General features: G+C 41.6%; 1 protein-coding gene across 2 annotated transcripts in view; it reads left to right on the top strand.

Moving 5' to 3' along the window:
* The window catches only part of Tasp1 (taspase 1), a 227,889-nt gene that overhangs the window by 164,600 nt on the left and 43,024 nt on the right, over positions 1-20,265 (top strand). The window contains exon 12 of one of the 2 annotated variants that reach the window (XM_032904306.1): positions 16,216-16,326. In XM_032904306.1, the coding sequence (XP_032760197.1) occupies positions 16,216-16,326 (111 nt within the window). Of the gene's footprint in view, positions 1-16,215; positions 16,327-20,265 lie in introns of those variants that run through there. The other variant, XM_032904304.1, reaches the window with a different exon arrangement.

The following is a 20,265-nucleotide window of genomic DNA, read 5'->3' as shown; positions in this document are numbered from 1 at the left end:
AGAGTAGCGATATCAGGTTACTCTCCAGAGTTGTATGGTTGAAATCTTTTCAGGCAGTGATTGAAGTAAGTTAATGATTACTTTTTTCATCTTATGGAAATATGAAATACTCCAATTTTTGCTTTTTATGTAATTTTTACAAAAATCATAAAAACAAATTTAAAGATTATTTTTGCAACACGGACAGAAAACTTTTATATAATAACCAAGTTAAAAACCCCATTTTGTTCATCTGAAGCTCGTACTTTTTTGTCAGAAAGAAAAATAATTGCTAAAAGGTTTGTCTTCATAGTCTTCTATCTGTTAGCTGTCTACTTTCTCAGCATTTTAAATAGGTATGGAGACACAATAGTGTAGTTTAAATGTCCACTTAATAGCCTGCCTTCCCCCACGACCCTCCCATGGTCTCAGCCAAGGCTGCCCTCTATCTTGGCTTCTCCAGTACTACTTTATAGTCCACCGCCATACCTGACAACTTAAAGTGTGTTGACACTTCTCAGATGTCACTGAGTAAAATTAATCACTGAGTTAATCATGATTCTATAATGAATCTGTTTCTTTACTGGAAGGGATTTAAATTATCTGTATCATTTCATCATGAATGAATTTTTTTTCCCCCGGAGGTGAGGACCGAACCCAGGGCCTTGCGCTTGCTAGGCAAGAGCTCTACCACTGAGCTAAATCCCCAATCCATGAATGAATTCTTAATCTCTTCATATTCTTTTAAGGTAATCATCTGCTATCTACCTACCATCTTTATTATTTTTAATTTTTTTATTCTTTGAGAATTTCATATGCATTTTGATCATATTTATCTCCCTCCCTAACGCATCATCGTAGCTGTGGAGTCTCCCACAGTAGTGTGTCAACTGTGGAGTTGTAAGGAGTCATGTAAGTAGACCTTTAGTGTGTGGTAGTTCAGGCTGGGAGAACTATTTTATAGCCCCATATTTGGGAGGGATATGATAGTTAATGGGGCTACAGTTCGGTTTTCTTCTTCCCCTTGGTTGTTTAGGCTTAGATAAAACCACACAAATTTAGGTTCTGGTAAAAGAGTTTCTCAAGTGGTAAGGCCTATTGAAGAACAGAATGCCTTTATTGAAGTTAATAGATACCTTCTTTTTTTAATTTAGATTTGCCTCACAATTATTGATATGATCAAATTTTCACAAACTGGCTGACTCTACATATGTATTAATTTTGAGATTTATCTTAGGTGTATTGCTTGTTTAAAAATCAGATTATCTTAGATAATGCAGGTCTGTCATTTTTGCTCCCTGGGAGGCTGAGGCACAATGTTCACCAGCTAAAGGGGCAGCTTGACACATTAGTGAGATCTTGTATAAAATAAAAAGCAAAAAGGTGTGGCTGCATCTCACTGGCAGATGCCTGCCTGCTGCTGTGCACGCCCTGTTGCTTCATCACTCGACTTTTCAATAGTGTGGCTGTTATTACAGAGACACCCATGTGAGAACCAGCTCTAATTTCTGGAGTTCAGGCCCATGAAAGTGTAGGCATCCTCTTGTGACTGGAGTTGACTCATGTCAGACTTTCCACATCAAATCTCCAGCAAATGCAATTTGTCAAGTTTTCCCTACGTTGGCTCTGGTTCCACAGAGGGGATGCTGCTCTGTTCAGGGCAAGGGATTTTTTTTTTTAATTACATTTCAAATGTTATCCCCTTTCCTAGTTTCCTGTCCATAAACTCCCTATCCCATCTTCCCACCCCCTTCTTATTCCCCCAACCACCCACCCAGCCCTTCCCACCTCCCCACCCTGACATTGCCCTACACTAGGGCAATCAAGCCTTGGCAGGACCAAGGGCTTCTCCTCCCATTGATGCCCAACAAGGCCATCCTCTGCTACATATGCAGCTGAATCCATGGGTCTGTCCATGTGTACTCTTTGGATGGTGGATTAGTCCCTGGGAACTCTGGTTGGTTGATATTGTTGTTCTTATGGGATTGCAAACCCCTTCAGCTCCTTTAATCCTTTCTCTAACTCCTCCACTGGGGACCCTGTTCTCAGTTCAATGGTTGGCTGTGAGCATCTGCCTCTGTATTTGTCATGTTCTGGCATGGCCTCTCAGGAGACAGCTATATCAGGCTCCTGTCACCATGCACTTCTTGGCATCAGCAATATTGTCTGGGTTTGGTGGCAATATATGGGCTGGATCCCCAGGTAGGGTAGTCTCTGGATGGCCTTTCCTTCAGTCTCTGTTCCAAACTTTGTCTCCATATCTCTTCCTATGAATATTTTTGTTCCCCTTTCTAAGAAGGGCTGAAGAATACACACTTTGATTGTCCTTCTTGAACTTCATGTGGTCTGTGGATTGTATCTTGGGTAATTTGAGCTTTTGGGCTAATATCCACTTAACAGTGAGTGCATATCATGTGTAGGTTTTTTTGTTTGTTTGTTTGTTTGTTTGTTTGTTTGTTTGTGATTGGGTTACCTCACTCAGGATGATATTTTCTAGTTCCATTCATTTACCTATGAATTTCATGTAGTCATTGTTTTTGATAGCTTAGTAGTATTCCATTGTGTAAATGTACCACATTTTCTGTATCCATTCTTCTGATGAAGGACATCTGGGTTGTTTCTAGCTTCTCGCTATTATAAATAAGGTTGCTATGAACATAGTGGAGCATGTGTCCTTGTTATATGTTGGAGCATCTTTTGGCTGTATGCCCAGGAGCGGTATAGCTGGGTCCTCAGGTCACAGGGCAAGCAATTCTATCACCTCATTTCTCTCATGGATCTAAGATGGATTTTTATATTTTCATTTTGTTCAGTGTGATTGGTGATACTGATTGTCCATCTGGCAAAATCTGTAATTACTTAGGAGACAAGTATTATATACATTAGGTTAATTGATATGTGGAGTCATACGTGAAGTGTGGGTGTCACCCTTCCATGAACCAGAGTCCTGAACTGACTGAAGAAAAAGAAGAAAGTGAGTTGGCCATAAGTATTCATGTCTGCTCCCTTCCTGTCCCAAATTCTTTCTTTCCAGGACCCTCACTCTGTTATGTAAAATAAACCTGTGTTAGTTGTCTCTGTAACAGTCTTGGCTGCCCTAGAACTCACTTTGTAGACAAGCTCACCCCAAACTCCACAGAGATCCACCTGCCTCTGCCCTCTCTGCCTCTCTGCCTCCTCTGCCTCTGCCTCTCACACCTCTCTGCCTCTCTGCCTCTCTGCCTCTCTGCCTCTCTGCCCTCTCTGCCTGCCTCTCTGCCCCTCTGCCTCTCTGCCCCTCTGCCCCTCTGCCTCTCTGCCCCTCTCTGCCTCTAGCTCTGTCTCTACCTCTGCCTCTCTCTGCCCCACTCTTCCTTTCTGCCCCAGCCTCTGCGCCTGCCCCTCTGCCCCCTGCCCCTGCCCCTCTGCCCCTCTGCCCCTCTGCCCCTCTGCCCCTCTGCCCCTCTGCCCCTCTGCCCCTCTGCCCCTCTGCCCCTGCTGGATTTAAAGACATGTGCCACAACTATCCACCCGCTTAATTTGCTGTTGATGTGTATTTTAACCCTGCAGTGTGAAAGGGTAACTTATGCATTTAGCTTTTCACTAGCTTTTAGGACACAGTGGAAGCTTCCTTAGGTGCCAGACTGCCCTCTTTAAACTACATATCAGCAATATTGATCAACTTTTAAAATACAGATAACTATAACTAAAAATAATTGCTTGAGTTTTGTCTGTTTTAAGATGAATGGTTTGATTTATCCTTTGAGAATTGTATACAGTGTACTTTGATTGTGTTATTTCCCTTCTTACAAGTCTTCCTCCGTTTCCCTACCTACCCATTCTCTTAAGAACCAAAGCCAAAAATACAGAGTCCAATTTATGTTAGCCAACCACTCCTCAGCATGGGTGGAGCCTGCCCACCATGGTGGTTAATAGACATAGTATCATGTCATTGAAGAAAATTCCCAAACATTTCAGTTTTAAATACCTTCTTGTCCCTGGATAGGATTTAGTGCGTGTTTCTCCCCTTCCATGCTGGGGTTTTGTCCAGCTTGAGCTTGTGTAGGCCTCATGCATGTGGTCGCAGTTTCTATGAGTTCATATTTGCATCTCTTCTGTTGTGTTTGGAAAACCTGCTGTTTCCTTGAAGTCACTGCCCCTGGTTCTTCAAACCCTCTGCCTGTTCTTTTGTGTAAATTCTGGAGCCTTGTGGCTAGGGATTTGGTATAAACATCTCACTTAGGGATGAGCTCTTCAAAGTCTTTTCTTCTCTGCATGCTGTCCAGTTGTGGATTTCTCTATTAATTACTATGTACTGCAAGAACATAAGAAGCTTCGTTATTGAGGGTTGAGTAAGACACAGTTTTGGAAGTATAGTGATGTATAGCAGGATCTCTCCGGGAGTTTCAATGCTATGTTCATTTAGCTGATAGTAGATTTTCTCCAAGAGCCTATGACTTAGCCTCATGTTTTTGGCCCCCTTAACAGTATCAGGTAGGGGCCCCATCTCATGGAGTAGAGCTTAGATCAAACTAAAAAGTGCCTGGTTCCTCCTGACTTTAGTGCTACTATCCCACCACTGGGCATATCATACGTTCTGATCATACTGTAGCTCATATGGTTTGTGGCTCGTGTGGTTAATGATTACTCTTCTCCTCTGGTGGATATATACCAGCTCAGCACTGTGAATGTTAGCCAGTAGGCTTAAAGCTTCTACGTGAGTACCAGTCTTCATGTTCTATGACATAAGTATGTGATGTTTAACGATGGGTTCTTACCATCAGGTTGTGGAGGGTAAACAATAGCAATTGCAAAGCCTGTAATTTTTGGATGTGTCTATGGGACTCCAGTGGCCCATAGCTGAAAAAGAGGTACCCTATTCCTAGCAGAAATGATTTTACTTAATAGCATATGATATTTGTTAGGGTATTTTGCTCCCCATTATGTGGTAGCTCCATGTACATTCCTTCTATATATTTAATTATTTTATGAAGCTTCTACAGTAGTAGATTTCCATATGGCTTTTCAAAAGACCTTTAGTATTAGTTATGCCTCACCATCTTCCTCTCTCTACCCCTGCCATTCCATCCCCCAACCCTTTTAATCCTCCTGTTTTTATTTCTCTTTATCCCTTTATCCCACTTTATCCCATTGGGAGGTAAGATCTCATTTCCTCGAAGAGCTGTGTCCTAACTGTTCCACTCCTTTCTACTCAGGGTTAGGTTTCTTTGCCCTTCTTGATTTATTGCATGTTTAAGTGTTTGACTTTTAAAAATTAAAGTTATAATTCAGTACAATTTTTACATTCACTTGCCACTTTAAGATATAATATATGTTTATTCATTACTTAATTTTCTCCAATGATAACCTGTTACAAAGCTCTAATATTACAAGACATTGCTATTGATATAATGCACCAATCTTGTTATTTTCACTTTAGAGATTTATAACTTAATTATAGCATTTCTCCCTTCTGTGTCTTCCTTCAGACTCTCCCATGTATCCCTCCCTGCTCTCTTTAAGATCCATGGTCTGTTTTTCACCAATTGTTAGCATGTAGCAGTCTTACTTAGTTTCCGTACTTTTGTTTGCACTTGTTTTGTATTTAGCTCTAAACAACTGTTTGGGATCGTTCTACTATAGAGAGATACCACCACCACACAGCACTTCTTAAAACAGAAAGCATCTCACTGGGGGTAGCTTACAGTACGGAGGTTTAGTCCCTTACCCTCAGGGCAGGGTAGCATGGTGGAGGACAGGCAGATGTGGTGCTGAAAACGTAGGTGAGAGGTCTACATCTGTGTCTGCATGCAGCAGGAAGAGCGAGGGACTCTTGGCCTGACTTGGGTTTTTGAAACCCCACCACCAATGACACACTTCCTCCAGCAAGCCCACACCTACTTCAACAATCCTAAGCACTCAAATATGTGAGTCTTCGGGGCCACTCTTGTTCAGACCACCACAGCAGCTTTGTTTGTTAGGGCTGGGCAGGGAACACATGGCGTCGTTCATACTAAGCACGTATACTTCCGTGGAGAAGTTATACCATATCTAAAGTCTACCTAGGGGTGTGTTTTCCCATTTAGCAGGCACTAGCTTTATGTTCCTACTAATTAATAAGAATTAAGTTTACATTTTTTTCAGTTTTAATATCATTATTTAAAGTGCTCAGTGTGTGGCTAATGCAGTGGATGGTGAAGATTAGCACACGTTCATCACTGGGCTTCTGTTTAAGCAGAGATGCTGCCCAGTGAAATAAACATGGAGAATTTTTACACATACAGGGAGGGGGAAAGAGGAGGGGAGATTGGGACAAGTGAGTTGGTTGATTGTTTTTGTGTTCAGGTGTATTCGTAATGTCCATATTTTACATATGGAATGCTTTTTCTGTAGGCTGACATTGACTTTCGAGGAAAGCAAATCTTTGGGGCTTTAAATTGAAATGAAACTATGTACCATGTAGTAAAATTGAAACTACTGAAGTGTTTTATAGATCTTGAGAAATTAATTAGAGGTATAACATTAAGCAAACAATTACTTAAATTTATAGAAAGAATAAAAATGTAACTTTTGAACATATTCCTGTTTGTAAAAATTACAACTTAATAAGGAATCAAGAATCAAGTAAGTGTAGAAGCATGGAGAAATGTTTTTTTCCACATCAAAAGGATATCACCCCTTCTACAATCTTCAGATTTGAAAAAGAGCTTCAGCCTCATATGTAGCAGAGGATGGCATTGTCTGGCATCAGTAGTAGGAAAAGCCCTTGGTCCTGTGGAGGCTTGTGTCCCCCATGTAGAGGAATGCCAAGGTGATGAAGTGGGAGTGGGTGGGTGGGAGGGGGAGCATCCACATAGTTGTGGGAGGGAGATAACATTTGAAATGTAAATACATAAAATATCCAATTTAAAAAAAAAAAGAAAATGAATGTGATTTCTGGTGTAACAACAGGCAGACAGTCATGGTGGACAGAAAGGCCAAACACAGTAATCATGGACTTGACTCTGCACCGGCTACTGCTAGTGCACTTAGCACCAGAGTACTTATTTGAGGGAAAAAGTAAATTCCAACTTGTTTAAATCACAGTAGGCCTGATTTTCTGTTGTTGCTAAATACATTATAAAATGTTTCCTCATGTGAAGAGAGGAAGGGTATGTTGAATATCTGTTTTCTCACTAAGCTCTTTATACAGATATTCTTTGATAGGGTTGTTTCCAGCAAAGCCATCATATTTGAAATTATTGTCACCTGACAGTGTGCTGTGGAGACTTAAGCTAGCCGCTGTTCTAGCTTCACAACTACGAATACTGAAGGGTATTGGTGATTTACAGTGGTGATCATGTGGCTGGCTGAATTGTGGTGAGCCCAGCATCTTGAGAAAGTATTGTTCTCTGTATTGCTAGCCAGGGAAAAACATGACAAATTAAATTTATTCACACATTGTACTAATACTACATGGCTATTATAAAGCACTTCATATTTCTCAAAGTTTTCAAGTATATTCTTTCCACTAATCTTTTTAATTTTCAAATGGCGGAAAACTCAGAAGCAAAGGTTTTTCAGTTTTAATATCATTATTTAAAGTGCTCAGTGTGTGGCTAATGCAGTGGATGGTGAAGATTAGCACACGTTCATCACTGGGCTTCTGTTTGAGCAGAGATGCTGCCCAGTGAAATAATTTTTACACATACAGGGAGGGAGGGAGCTAGAAAGGTAGGGAGGGAAGGAAGGAGAGAGGAAGAGAGGGAGGGAGGGAAGGAAGGAGGGGAGGGGAGATTGGGAGGAGAGAGTGTAGGGTCCTCTATCTAGTTTAGTAAAGAAAGCTTCACCCACAGTATCTCTCAGTATGTAGAAAAGTGTGTATGTGTGCACCTACATGTACTCACTCACGCACATGTGTAGTCAGTGTTCGCCCACAGCTTTCATTCTTACAGATTCCTTTAACTGGGGAGAATCATACAAATTGCCATTTGGGAGAGCTTGGCCTAGCCTCTCTGGGTCAGAGTAGTAACCTGACCTTGCTGACTAGATCAGGGATGAGTGTGCTGCCCAAGTGTAGCCACTCAGCAGCCTTCCTTGGTCTGTTTGGCTAGGCATATACAAGCAAGCATATTTCCTTCTGTGTGGGTTGCTTGTATTAGAATTGACTGAGGGCTTCCTATATCCTCAGAGTGCCTAGATATCTGAGGAAGGAAATGTTCATTTATTTTGCATAATAATAAGATTTTGATTCCCATATTATTTGCTTTGTGTTAGCATGCGGTACCTTTTATTCCTGAATTGAGTTTTTCTCTTCATTTCTGACTTCAAATAACCCATATAAATACAACAAAATGTAATTAAAGCAAGTAGCAGATATTTGTTTTAGCATGTTAGTTTTGTCCTTGTCAGAAGACAGAGGAAAACTACACATGAGAACTACACCTCAGGTGGTAGACACGGGATAAGCTTAAGTCTCCATCTGCCCTTTGCTGGATTTTAAAGACTCTTCATTTCCTAAAGTCATCCTATTACATATGTACCATCCTGCATTCATATATTTATTCCCTCAGTGATTAGGCTTTTCATAAGATTATAGCCTGTGGAGCTCATTTGTAATCCTCTCCTCTGTTATGGACAAGAAGATAAACTTGCTTACATGTTGCCTTGCTCATGCGTTTACTTCCAGTTACCTGCTTTGCTTTGACTTTTCCTCGTTATAAACATTTTCTTTTCCTTTAGAGTTGCTTGAAGCTTGTTATCTTTCCAGCCCTCTCTACATTAAACATGACTGACAAACCAGCCTGTTCCTTTGCTAATATTGTGTCAAGAAATGAACTGATAATTTTTAGTTTTCTTTGGTTCTAGATTTCCTGAAAATTTTAAGGTTCCACTAATTTAGTGTTTTAATTTATCATTTTCTTCATTTGTGACTCATTTTTCCCTATCTGCCAGCCTTAAGAAATTTATGATTTAATTCTTCAGTTCTTCTTTTTATTTTATTTATGAGACATAGCGAAAGGTTTCCTGTAGCTATCTTTTGCTATGTTGGGGATCTCCTTTCTTCCTTCCAACCGTTCTGCTCCCTTTTTTCTTTTCTCCTTTCAACCCACTAGCACCAGATAAGAAAGAAAAAAGGGCAGAGGGGAAAGGAAAAAGACCCTTGAGTGATGTCAGGGATCAGAAAGGTGTCATTAGACCACTTCCTGCTGACTAGGGGTGTTGAGTTCCTTGGGGCAAGTCAGGGATATCTAATTTCTTCTTGTTGTTTCTTCCCTGTCCACGACTACTTAACAAATGCCCACCAACAAGAGCTCACCCCATCTCTTAGAGCTCGAGCATTTATATATCCTCTGAAAAGCTCCCAGAATTTCAAACATTGCACAATTACAGAAACTGTCTGCAGCTGGCAAAATCACACCCCTGCTAAAGCATGAGGCAAATCATAGTCAGCTGCCATGGACAGTCTAAATCAGCCCCTGACCCACACTTGGATTAAAACAAAACATACTCTTACATTTCTGAGTTTTTCAAAGAAACCAAAACTCCAGTTATCACTACAGTTTCTTACTGCCCAAGGCTTCTGGGAGAGTATGGGATGTATAAAATATGCCATTAAATCAAGCATAGCCATTAAAATTCCACAACCAAGGTGGAAAAGAATTTCATGATTTTATTTATTTAGAAGAACAGGAAGAGGAGGAGAAGGAGGAGGAAGAAGAAAGGAAGGAAGGAAGGAAGAAAGAAGGAAAGAAAGAAAGAAAGAAAGGAAGAAAGAAAAAAAGAAAACATCATATCTAGTACTCTAAGGTATTTAGGCTTTGCTAAATTAGGACACAGAGAGAATTCCAGAGATTAAACAGTGCCTAGCGAACTGGTAAGAAGAGGGAAGAAATTCATAGCCTTGGATCAGAGAAGGAATTTCACAGTGGTCAACCTCATGATGCCCAGAATTCTGACATCCATCTTCATTCCACTGCGTGGACATTACATCATGGTAGGAGGACATATAAATGACATGACTTAAAAGGGGGACTGACGTCAGTAAGCAGACCTCACACTCCATGCTGGCACATGGGCCTTCTGCTGAGAAGCAGTGACTCACTGCTCTTCTCTGTTCACCTGACTGAATTCATCCAAATAGCCGCTTGCCTCACTTTTATCTTAATTTAGCCCCACGAGAAGGAACAGTCTACCTCCGGCCACCCTGACAGAACATATTAGGCCCAAAGAAAAGGGGGCTGTCAAGGGTCCATGTCTACACTTCCTTAGAAACTCTCCCCATGACCTTCAGAGAAACCCCTTGGCAGTCTTCCTACTCCTTTTCCTAACAGCAGCTTGAACAAAGAACAGCTCATTTGAATTTCTTCTCTAAAGATTTTGTTTTAAAATATTTTCACACCTCTGACAACTTTCCAAGCTGTGAAGTAGGCAAGTACTCTGAGATAAGGTTTCCACTTGACCCTTGACCCTTCAGACTCACTTCAGGTCTTGTCCATTGTGTTGACCTTTTCCACCTTATTTTTGTTTTTCTAAATATCTAGGTTCTTTAACTCCTTAGGACCTTGGTGTGTGCTGTTCATTTAGCTCAGAGGGGCCTCCTTTATAACCTTTCTCTTGTTCCTTTTTAAATCTTTTACTGACATTTCAAACACCATGGTTTCAGAAAGGCGGATTAGCAGTGGATTCTGCCACCTGAAGTCTCCATGTTAGCCTCCGATTCGATTGTCCGTGGGGCTATTTCAAGCAGTGCCATGTTAAGGAGCGTGAAGGAGAAGTTCCAGAGCTGTCTATACACTCTTTTAGTGATTGACTTTGTAACCCCTTCCTTTGATTATGTAGGATAAAAAGAGCTTACATAAGTGACACTTCCAGTGGGAAGGGAAGGAACACCCCTGGTGCAAAGCTCCTCGTTGTGGGAGCCTTGGTCCAACAGCACTTCTTGACTCTGAAATAGTAAAGAATGTAGTTGGCATCCATTAAATTTCCCTGATTGATTTGCTTGCTGTGTTCTCTTCTTGGCAAGCAAAAGATCTTGTCAGGTGGTGTCACCTTCTTGATGCTCTGAGCCTTCAGGCTTTCAACGCTTTTCATATACCATAGATTTCCGGGTTTCTTCTTATTCATTCAGTTTCAGTGCAGTAAGAACTCTGACCCACCAGAGCCTAACCATTACACTTTGAACTTTTCAGTATAGTCAGTTGTGTATGTGTGCGTGCCCACAAACTCCTATTTGCGTGTGCATGTGTTTCTCTTTCTTCCCAACACTGAGTACTTTGAGCATTTCTGGTCCCTTGCTCTGCACACCTGATCTGTCTTCCTTGTTTTGGTAAACTAGTTCTGAACTTCTTGATATGGCAGAACTCTCCTGTGTGCCCAGACCTAGTGTGTCTTAGTGCTGTGTATACCAGGGACGTGTTGCTTCCATGCTGGGATTGATTGCCTTTCAGTAATGCTCCGGGATCCTGTACAAATACTGAGACTCTGCAATGTTCTGACCACTGGGCACTCTTTCGTGTTGTCTTTTTAAAATTCCACCGTCTCCAGACATAGGAGCCATCAGTAACTGTTCTTAAGTGTAGTGGGCTGTGTACAGTAAGCAGAGTGAAAGCAGTTTGTACCCTGGCCAAATGAGTGTAGGAAATGATGCAAAAAATCAAAGCACAGAGCAGCAGCAGCCCGGAAGGTGTATGGTGCTCTTAACAGGCTAACGCTGGTTAAGATCTCTATGCAGAGATCGGTCCAGTCTCTTCCAGCTGTCTGTCTGCACTATTTGATCATTTCCACTTTATTTGCCAACTCCATATTAAAACAAAGCACACCAACTGCGTTCTGAAGCAAAGGACACTGCTCATAAACCCCGGCCGGCATCCTGAATTACATTGTAACAGACATAGGGTAGGCATACATATGGGAATTTGAATATAATAAGCAAAGCCTCTGTTCCTTCAGAATTGTCTTAAAATGCCTCTCATGTTCTAAGTACTGAATCAGTAAAGTCTTCCATGTACTTTTGACTAATTAAATCAAAAGTTTTCCGATTCAGTTTCACTCTTACTCATAAGACAATGTGACATCAAGCCTCTCTTCAAAGTATACGTTGCATCCTCTCCCGCTATGGTTCAACTAGACAGTCCAGGTAGGGGGAAGGGAACCCAGTGGCAAAGAGCAGAGACTGAGACAGCCTCCAATCTGATATTAGGGAGCCCACATGAAAACCAAGCTGCACTTTTGTTACAAATGTGTAGGGGTCTAAGTCCATCTCCATTGTGCTTCCTGGTTTCTGGCCCTGTCTCTGTGAGCCTATAGTCCCAGGTTGGTTGACTTTGTAGGTCTTCTTCTGGTGTCCTTGACTCCTCTGGCTTGCCCACTTCTGTACTCCCATTCCTCCACTAGACTCCCTGAGTTCACCTGATGTTTGGCTGTGGGTCTGTTTCCATCCACTGCTGAGTGAAGCCTCTCAGGAGACAGTCATGCTTTCTCTCTGCAAGCAGAGGCAAATATCATTAATAGTGTCAGGGGTTGGCTCTTTCCTATGGTCTCGAGTTGGGCTAGTAAGGGTGGGACCAGGAGGAGAGGAGGGAAGGGGGCTTGATTGAAATTCCCTGTGATGTGAATTTAAAAATGTTATATAAAACAAGGTAAACACGAAGAAAGGGGCAGAGTCCAGACCGTGAGGTGTTTTAAAAGTAAAATGTGATGAGCTCAACCAGAAACAAAACAAAACAAACAACAAAAAGTGTGAGGACTTTTATTTTGTTGGGTTTGAGTTTTGTTCTGTTTTGTGCGTTGAAGGTCACTCAGCATGAATTTTTTGTTTGTTTTAGAAATATTGGATGGTGGTAAATAAGAAAGGATATTTGGAAAGGCTAAGACCTGAGAAAAAAATTGTTATCAGTACATTCTGCAGTTGCATGTATTTGAGCAAAAATGTAAGGGAATTTTTTCAACATATTTGAGTTGTAAGAAAAAATTATCAAATAATTTAATTGAATAATGTTCAGATAAAATTTTCAATAGGAATAGAAGGCACGGCCACTAAGGAATGCTATTTTTAAATCCATATGAAAGCAAAGAAGATTACTTCATATAATGAATGAGAGCTCAATCAAGTAGAATATGCTGCAAGACTGGGACATGAGAATAGTCTTCATTATTTCAACAATTTCTGGGTTCAAATAGATGTGAAAAACTGATATGATAAAATATATTTCAAATCAGTAGAAAAAATTAAAGTGAGTAGAAAAAGTACATTAAGTCGCTATATAAGGAATAACTTTTCTAACAAAGTTTTATTCAAATTGGCTCACCATTCTAGAAGTATAGTCGACCACAAGATCTCCACTGTAATCTTTATCTCAAAATTAATTCCAGAAGTTTCAAGTCTTAAAATTAAAGTCTGTAATTGTAAAAGTACAAGTAGGAAACATGGACAAAATTTTTTCATAATTTTCCACTAGAGAAGGTTTTCCTGTAAAATTTACAACACAGAAGCCTTAAACAGGAAAGGTTGGCAAATCAGCTACATAAGCATCAAAAGCAAGTCAGCCAAAAATGAAGATTCATAAGCAGAATCACACATGGCCAAAGAGTTCCTGCCTTGATATAGAGTATAGCAGTTAGGTAGAAAAAAATTAGGCGACAGGTAAAGCAGATTTTAATTCGGGATTGTGTTTTATTGTCCTTATAGCAATGTGGCTAGAAGGCTTGAACACTCAGCCAAAATAAACCCCTTTCTTAAGCAGCTTTGGCCTGGTGTTCTGTTCTAGCTAGAAGACAAGTGATTAATACTGAGATGGGGGGAGAGGGTGGCCTCTGATCCCTCCCTTGACCCTCTCCCCGCCCTCCTTGACCCTCTCCCCGCCCTTTGTCTTCTCCTTAGGTCAAGGACAAGTTGTTTTTGTTGTTGTTTAGTTTTGTTTTTGGGGTGTGTGTGTGTGAAATAGGTTTTCTTTCTTGAGCATCTTAGTTTTCTGGAAGATTATCCAATCTCTGCATGATCAGAAACATACTTCTTTCTAGTGAGAATCCTGGACCCTAGATCAGGGATTGGCAAGTGTGCTGGCTAGTTTTAAGCCAGCTTAATATAGCTGGAGTCATCCGAGAGGCGGGAACTGCAATTAAGAAAACACCTCTAGAAGATTGGGCTGTCTGTCTTGTGGAGGGGATCTGCAGAGGAAGGTCAGGTCTATGGTGGGACCACTCCCGAGCTGATGTTCCTGCCTTCTGTATGAAGGCTGAGCAAGCCCTGAGGAACAAGCCTCCTCTGCTTCAGTTCCTGCCTGCATGTTTCTGCCTGGTTTCAGTTCCTGTCCTGACTTCCTTCAGTGATGAACAGTGATGTGGAAGCTTAAGCCTGATAAATGCTTTCCTCCCCAGGTTGGATAATAATAATCCTAACTAGAGACACTAAGCTTTCTGTAAACGGCTGAGAGAATAAAGGTCATTTACTTTACCCGAGCTTCATTATGGTCCCTGCTACCTACTTGTCTTCTCCCTGTGCTCTTTTCCTCTCCTCTCTCACCTTTCTTTTCTTATTTTCTAAGCAACCATTTAAAATGCTTAAAATGTTTTTCTTAGGTCATAGTTTAATGAGCCCTGACTTGAAGACTTTCAGATATTGGACTGACTACCTTCATTTCATGTCTCCTCTGTACTTTTGCCTTTAGAGATTTAAGCCTCTGGTTTCTAATCTTTTTCAGTTTTGTAGCTAAAATAGTGTGTGTGTGTGTGTGTGTGTGTGTGTGTGTGTGTGTGTGTGTGTGTGTGTGTGTAACTTGAGTTTTAACTTTCATAGCTTTACACAAGTTTCATTAGTCTCTCTATTGCTGTGGTAAAACAAGTTAGGGAGGAAAGGCCTTACTTTATCTATGAGTACACTGTTGCTGTCTTCAGACACACCAGCAGAGGGCATCAGATCCCATTACAGATGGTTGTGAGCCACCATGTGGTTGCTGGGAATTGAACTCAGGACCCCAGGAAGTGCAGTTAGTGCTCTTAACCGCTGAGCCATCTCTCCAGCCCCTAGGAAAGGTCTTATATCAGCTTACAGTTCCACATCACAGCCCATCACTGAAGGAACCTGGAAGTAGGAGCTAATGCAGACTCATGGGGGAGTGTTGCTTCCTTGCTCAGCCTGCCTTTTCATGGTACAGAGGACCACTGTTCAGGGGTGGTACCACCCACAGTGAGATGGGCCCTCCCACATCAGTCATCAATCAAGAAAATGCCCTACAGACCTGCCTACAGGGCAACTCTGTGGATACTTTTTTAAATAATTAATATTCCTTCTACCTAGATAAGCTTAACCCATGTTAACTTGACATAAACACTAGCCAGTACACTAGTTCTACAAGGGAAATAGCTGCTTGTCTGTCTGTCCTTCCCCACTGCCTTTTTTTCCTTTTCTTTTTTCTTAAACTTCTCTGGTCATCTTCACCTCCCTCTCGCCCCCCCTTCCTTTTCCATCTAACATTTTCTGGGATTTCAAGAGGGTGTGGAGATAAATACATGTATTTAATCTACTAAATTTAACCAGAGGTTACCCCAAATCCAATTTGGTTGGTTTTATTTTTACTACTTTCTTTGATAGTTGTTGGTTTAATTTTGCATTTGTTCTCCACGTGCTCCCTCGCTATGCCAGATGTTCAGGAAGATGTCCTTGGGGAAGAAAAATGAGGGGCTTTAAAATGTAATGCTCTTGAAATGTTCATAATGGTTCAGTGTGTGAGATCTCAAGGAGGCTGGGCTATTCCTAACCACCAGACTTGTAGAATAGAAATTCAGCTTCACCCTTATTTGTGTAATCATCATGAGCATTTTTAAATGTCCGTAATAAACTTTGTGGCTTATTGTTTAAAATTGAATTTAAGGTAGTAAGTCAAAGCCTTTGGTATGCAAGCCTCTGGCAGCAGGGAGAGCCTTGTGCCAGCTCCCTGAGACCTGATCAAAGGGTGATGCTGAACCTTCTTCTGTGTGTAGTTGCTTTGGTCCTTTAATCTGCTCGTGTTCCAGTTCCATTCCAAATACAGGGCTGCACATGCTCTCCCCAGCTCATGTCATCTTGGCAGTGTCCAGCACTGCCTTTGCCAAATGGCTCCTGTTCAGGCACAGGACCGCCTTTGCCATCCCGTGTATGAGGTATGAACAATGGCTGTCAGAAGTTGGGCATCTTTCAAGTTCTTATTTGGGCCTCATTTTTGTTCTAGTAATCAAATGAAAATTGAGAGCGGAAAAAGACAATTCGCTGAAAGGTGACTCCCTGTCTTTCCTGCCCAGGTTCACCTTTCCTTGCCAGTGAAGATGGCGTGCTCGGCGGAGTGATCGTTCTCCGGTCATGCAGATGTTCTTCAGAGTCTGACTCCTCCCAGGATAAACAGACATTGCTAGGTAAGTGAGCATCCACTGGGGAGAGCCATGGACGGGCTGATTCCTTAAGTCAGTCTTTATACTGGTGATGGCTACCTGGCAGTGTCCCAGTTCCCACTGTTGATTGTCTGTAGATAAATTTATAAAAAGTCACTGCTTATTTTTAAGACTGTACTTAAAGCGTATTTTTAAAATTAATTACTTAATTTTACATAACAACTACAGTTTTTCCTTCCTCCTCTCCTCCCAGTTTCTCCCTACCCCCACCCTATATACTCTTCTTTTCTCCTCAGAAAAGAGGAGGCCTTCCCTGGATATCAACCAGCCCTGGCATATCAAGTTGCAGCAAGACTAGGCCTATTAAGGCTAGACAAGGCAACCCAGTGGGAGGAGGGGTCCCAAAGGCAGGCAACAGAGTCAGAGACAGCCTCTGCTCCTGCTGTTAAAAGTTCCACATGAAGACCAAGCCATATAACTGTATCAAATGTGCCGAGGGCCTAGATCAGTCCCATGCAGGCTCCCTAGATAGAAGTTCAGTCTCTGTGAACCCCTACAGACCCTGGTTAGTTGATTCAGTGGGGTTTCTTGTGGTATCTTTCACTCTAGCTCCTGCAATTCTTCCTCCTCCTCTTTTGCAGCCCTTTGCACAGCAACGCTTGTTCAGCTGTGGGTCTCTGCATCGGTTTCCATCAGTTGCTGGGTGAAGCCTCTCTGATGACGATTGTGTAGGTCCCTGTCTACAAGTATAACAGAATGTCATTAGCAGTGTCGGGGCTGGGCTCCCTAGCATGGCATGGGTCTCAGGCTGGGCCACTCATTGGTTGGCCACTCCCTTGATTTCTACCCCATCTTTACCCCAGCACATCTGGTAGACAGGACAAACTGTAGGTTGTAGGCTTGTAATTGGGTTGGTGTTTCATTCCCTCCATTGGAAGTCTTGCCTGAGTATAGGAGTTGGCTGTTTCAGGCTCCATATTCCCCATTGCTGTTGCTAGGAGTCTAAGCTAGGGTCACCCTCAGAGATTCCCAGGAGTTTCCATTGCCCTAGGTTTCTAGCTCACTTCAGAGATAGCACCCTCCCCCATTTCAGTTGTCTCTCCCTTCATCTTCTCCCCACCTGACCCCTCCTGTTCCCATCCTCACCCCCATACCCATCCAGTCTCCTCCCCCAGACACCCACAACTTCTATTTTCCCTCCTCCGTGAGATTTATGTCCTCCCACTTGAGCCCTCCTCGTGATGTAGGTTTCTTTGAGTCTGTAGATTGTAGCATGTTATACTTTCCAGCTAATATCCACTTATCAGTGAGTACATACCATGTTTGTCTTTCTGGGTCTGGGTTACCTCATTCAGGATGATCTTTTCTAGTTCCATCCATTTCCTGGTAATTTCATGATGTCATTGTTCTTGATAGCTGAGTGATAATCCAATGTATAAATGAACCACGTTTTCTTTATGCATTCTTTAGTTGAGGGACATGTAGGTTGTTTCCAGTTCCTGGCTATTATGAATGAAGCTGCAATGAACATGATTGAATAAGTGTCTTGTCTTACAATCTGAAGGTACTGAGTAAAAGCATAATTTAAGGGAGCTTTGATAAAGTCTTTCAGCTTGTCTCCTCTTCTGTTTTATTCCATGCAGCATCAGAGATGACCCATGACAGTGCATTTAATAACATAGAAACAGGGTTCTTTTTTGTTCTTCCTCCTTTAAAGAGATAAGACTGTGAGGAGCTTAGACTTAGTCCTGGTTCCCTAGCTTACTATTTTACTACTTTCGTGAATCACCTTACTGTCATTTGCCACTTCTTCATTTGTAAATTTAAATATTTACCACACCTTTCCCATAAAACTGTTTGAGGAAGGTCAGTAAGTGTTTTTGCAGATTTCAGATTGCATCCAGATGTAGTCTTAGGTCTAGCCAAGAAGGTTTCACTTCATATCTGTAGTGAGGAAGCCACCACCTCCCAGTTACCAAGGCCATGGAATTGCCATGGCTCATGGGATGCTGCTACTTATTTATCCATCTATCTATCTATCTATCTATCTATCTATCTATCTATCTATCTATCTAAATCCAAAGTTCTTAAACATCTGTGTGGCAGGGATCCTAGATTTATCATTTTAATTAAAATATAGATATATCAAGAAAATACATTATAACTGTACTTTTTTTTTTATTGGATATTTTGTTATTTATATTTCAAATGTTATCCCCTTTCCTGGTTTCCTGTCCCTAAACCTCCTATTCCTTCCCTGCTCCCCCTTCTTCTATGAGGGTGTTCCCCCACCCATCCACACACCCCTTCCCGCCTCCCACCCAAACATTCCCTTGTACTGTGGGGGGAGGGGGTGTCCAGCCTTGGCAGGACCAAGGACTTCTCCTTCCATTGGTGCCCAACAAGGCCATTCTCTGCTACATAGACAGCTAGAGTCATGGGTCTGTCCATGTGTACTCTTCGGATGGTGGTTAGTCCCTGGGAGCTCTGGTATTTGGCATTGTTGTTCTAATGGGATTGCAAATCCCTTTAGCTCCTTCGATCTTTCTCTAACTCCTCCAACGGGGGAGTTCAATGGTTTGCTGCTAGCATTCACCTCTGTATTTGTCATGCTCCGGCAGATGAATTAATTATTCCTTACTGAACCTACCTTTAGTAAGCCATACCCAGAATTGCACTCTGTTGCCACCCCAAAAGTCCTGTGACCCCCCTTAGTGTCTGATGTCATTAGGTGTCTATCATCCTGGCTTCTAACACTGGAGTTAATTGTTCTAAGATTTTTTTCCAAAGGAATTTATAGATTATATACTGCTGTATCTAGCTTTCAGTAAACTCTGGCCCTAGTTTGTCTACCCACTATCAGTGACAAGGTCTTTACTTCCCATCATGGTTCTCTTCTTTGGGACCCTTGGGGACAAATGTCACCAATATTGTGAACTGTTTTGTGTGTTTGTTTTTGTTTGTTTGACTTTTTTCTGACACATGGTTTCTCCCTGAAGTCCTGGCAAGTCATGGAACTCTCTCTGTAGACCAGGCTGGCCTTGAACTCAGAGATCAAACTGCCTCTGCCTCCTGAGAACTGGGATTAAAGCGGTGTGCACTACCACCCAGCGTGTGAACTTTGATCTTTAACCACTTTCTCCTTGTTATGCTTTCCCTCCCTGAACCTTTCCCAGTTCAGGCTTCCCTTGTCTATCATCTCATAGAAAATTCCCTATGTAGACTATAGTCAGTATTTTCTGTATAGCACTGCATGTTTAAACTGAAAGTTGAATATCTTTCTTACTGTGCTACAAGAAGACCAGAATACGTATCTCTTAACATTATTCCCAAATCTCTACTATTTATATCATTACTTTTTTTTTGTAGCCTAGGCTAGCTTCAAATTTTCTATCCTTGTATCTCAGCCTCTCCACTGTTGGAATTACAAGTGTATTCTACCATGTCTGGCTTTTACTTTTGATTGACATATAATTATACATGAGAACAGTATGCAATGTGATATTGCAGTTTATCTATCTATGCATTGTATAACGATCAAATCTGGCTAGTTAACCTATCTGTCACTTAAGCTTTTTATGCCCTTGTTCATAGAACATCTGAAATACTCTCTTACGGCTACTTTTAAATAGATAATAGATTAAATATATAATAGATTATAACTAGATAATAGATTAAATATATAACAGGAGGCAGAGGACCTTTGATCTCTGAGTTCAAGGCCAGCCTGGTCTACTGAGTGAGTCCTACTCTGCTGGGCAACAGAACTTATTCCTGCCATCTGATTGTATCACATGTCCCTATGCTGCAACCGTGTGCCTCTCCCCAGACCCAGGGAGCATTTGAGACACTCTCGGTTTCTATGGAATTAACCTTTATAGATTCTACATATGTCATGCTCATTGTTCTTCCCATTTTATTGAGGTAACGCACCACAGCACACGCGTGCGCACGCACACACAC

The sequence above is a fragment of the Rattus rattus genome, chromosome 5 (genome assembly GCF_011064425.1).
Source record: "Rattus rattus isolate New Zealand chromosome 5, Rrattus_CSIRO_v1, whole genome shotgun sequence".
Classification (NCBI taxonomy): Eukaryota; Metazoa; Chordata; class Mammalia; order Rodentia; family Muridae; genus Rattus; species Rattus rattus.
Note: the sequence above shows the minus strand (reverse complement) of the source record. Positions and strands in the feature narration are given on the sequence as shown.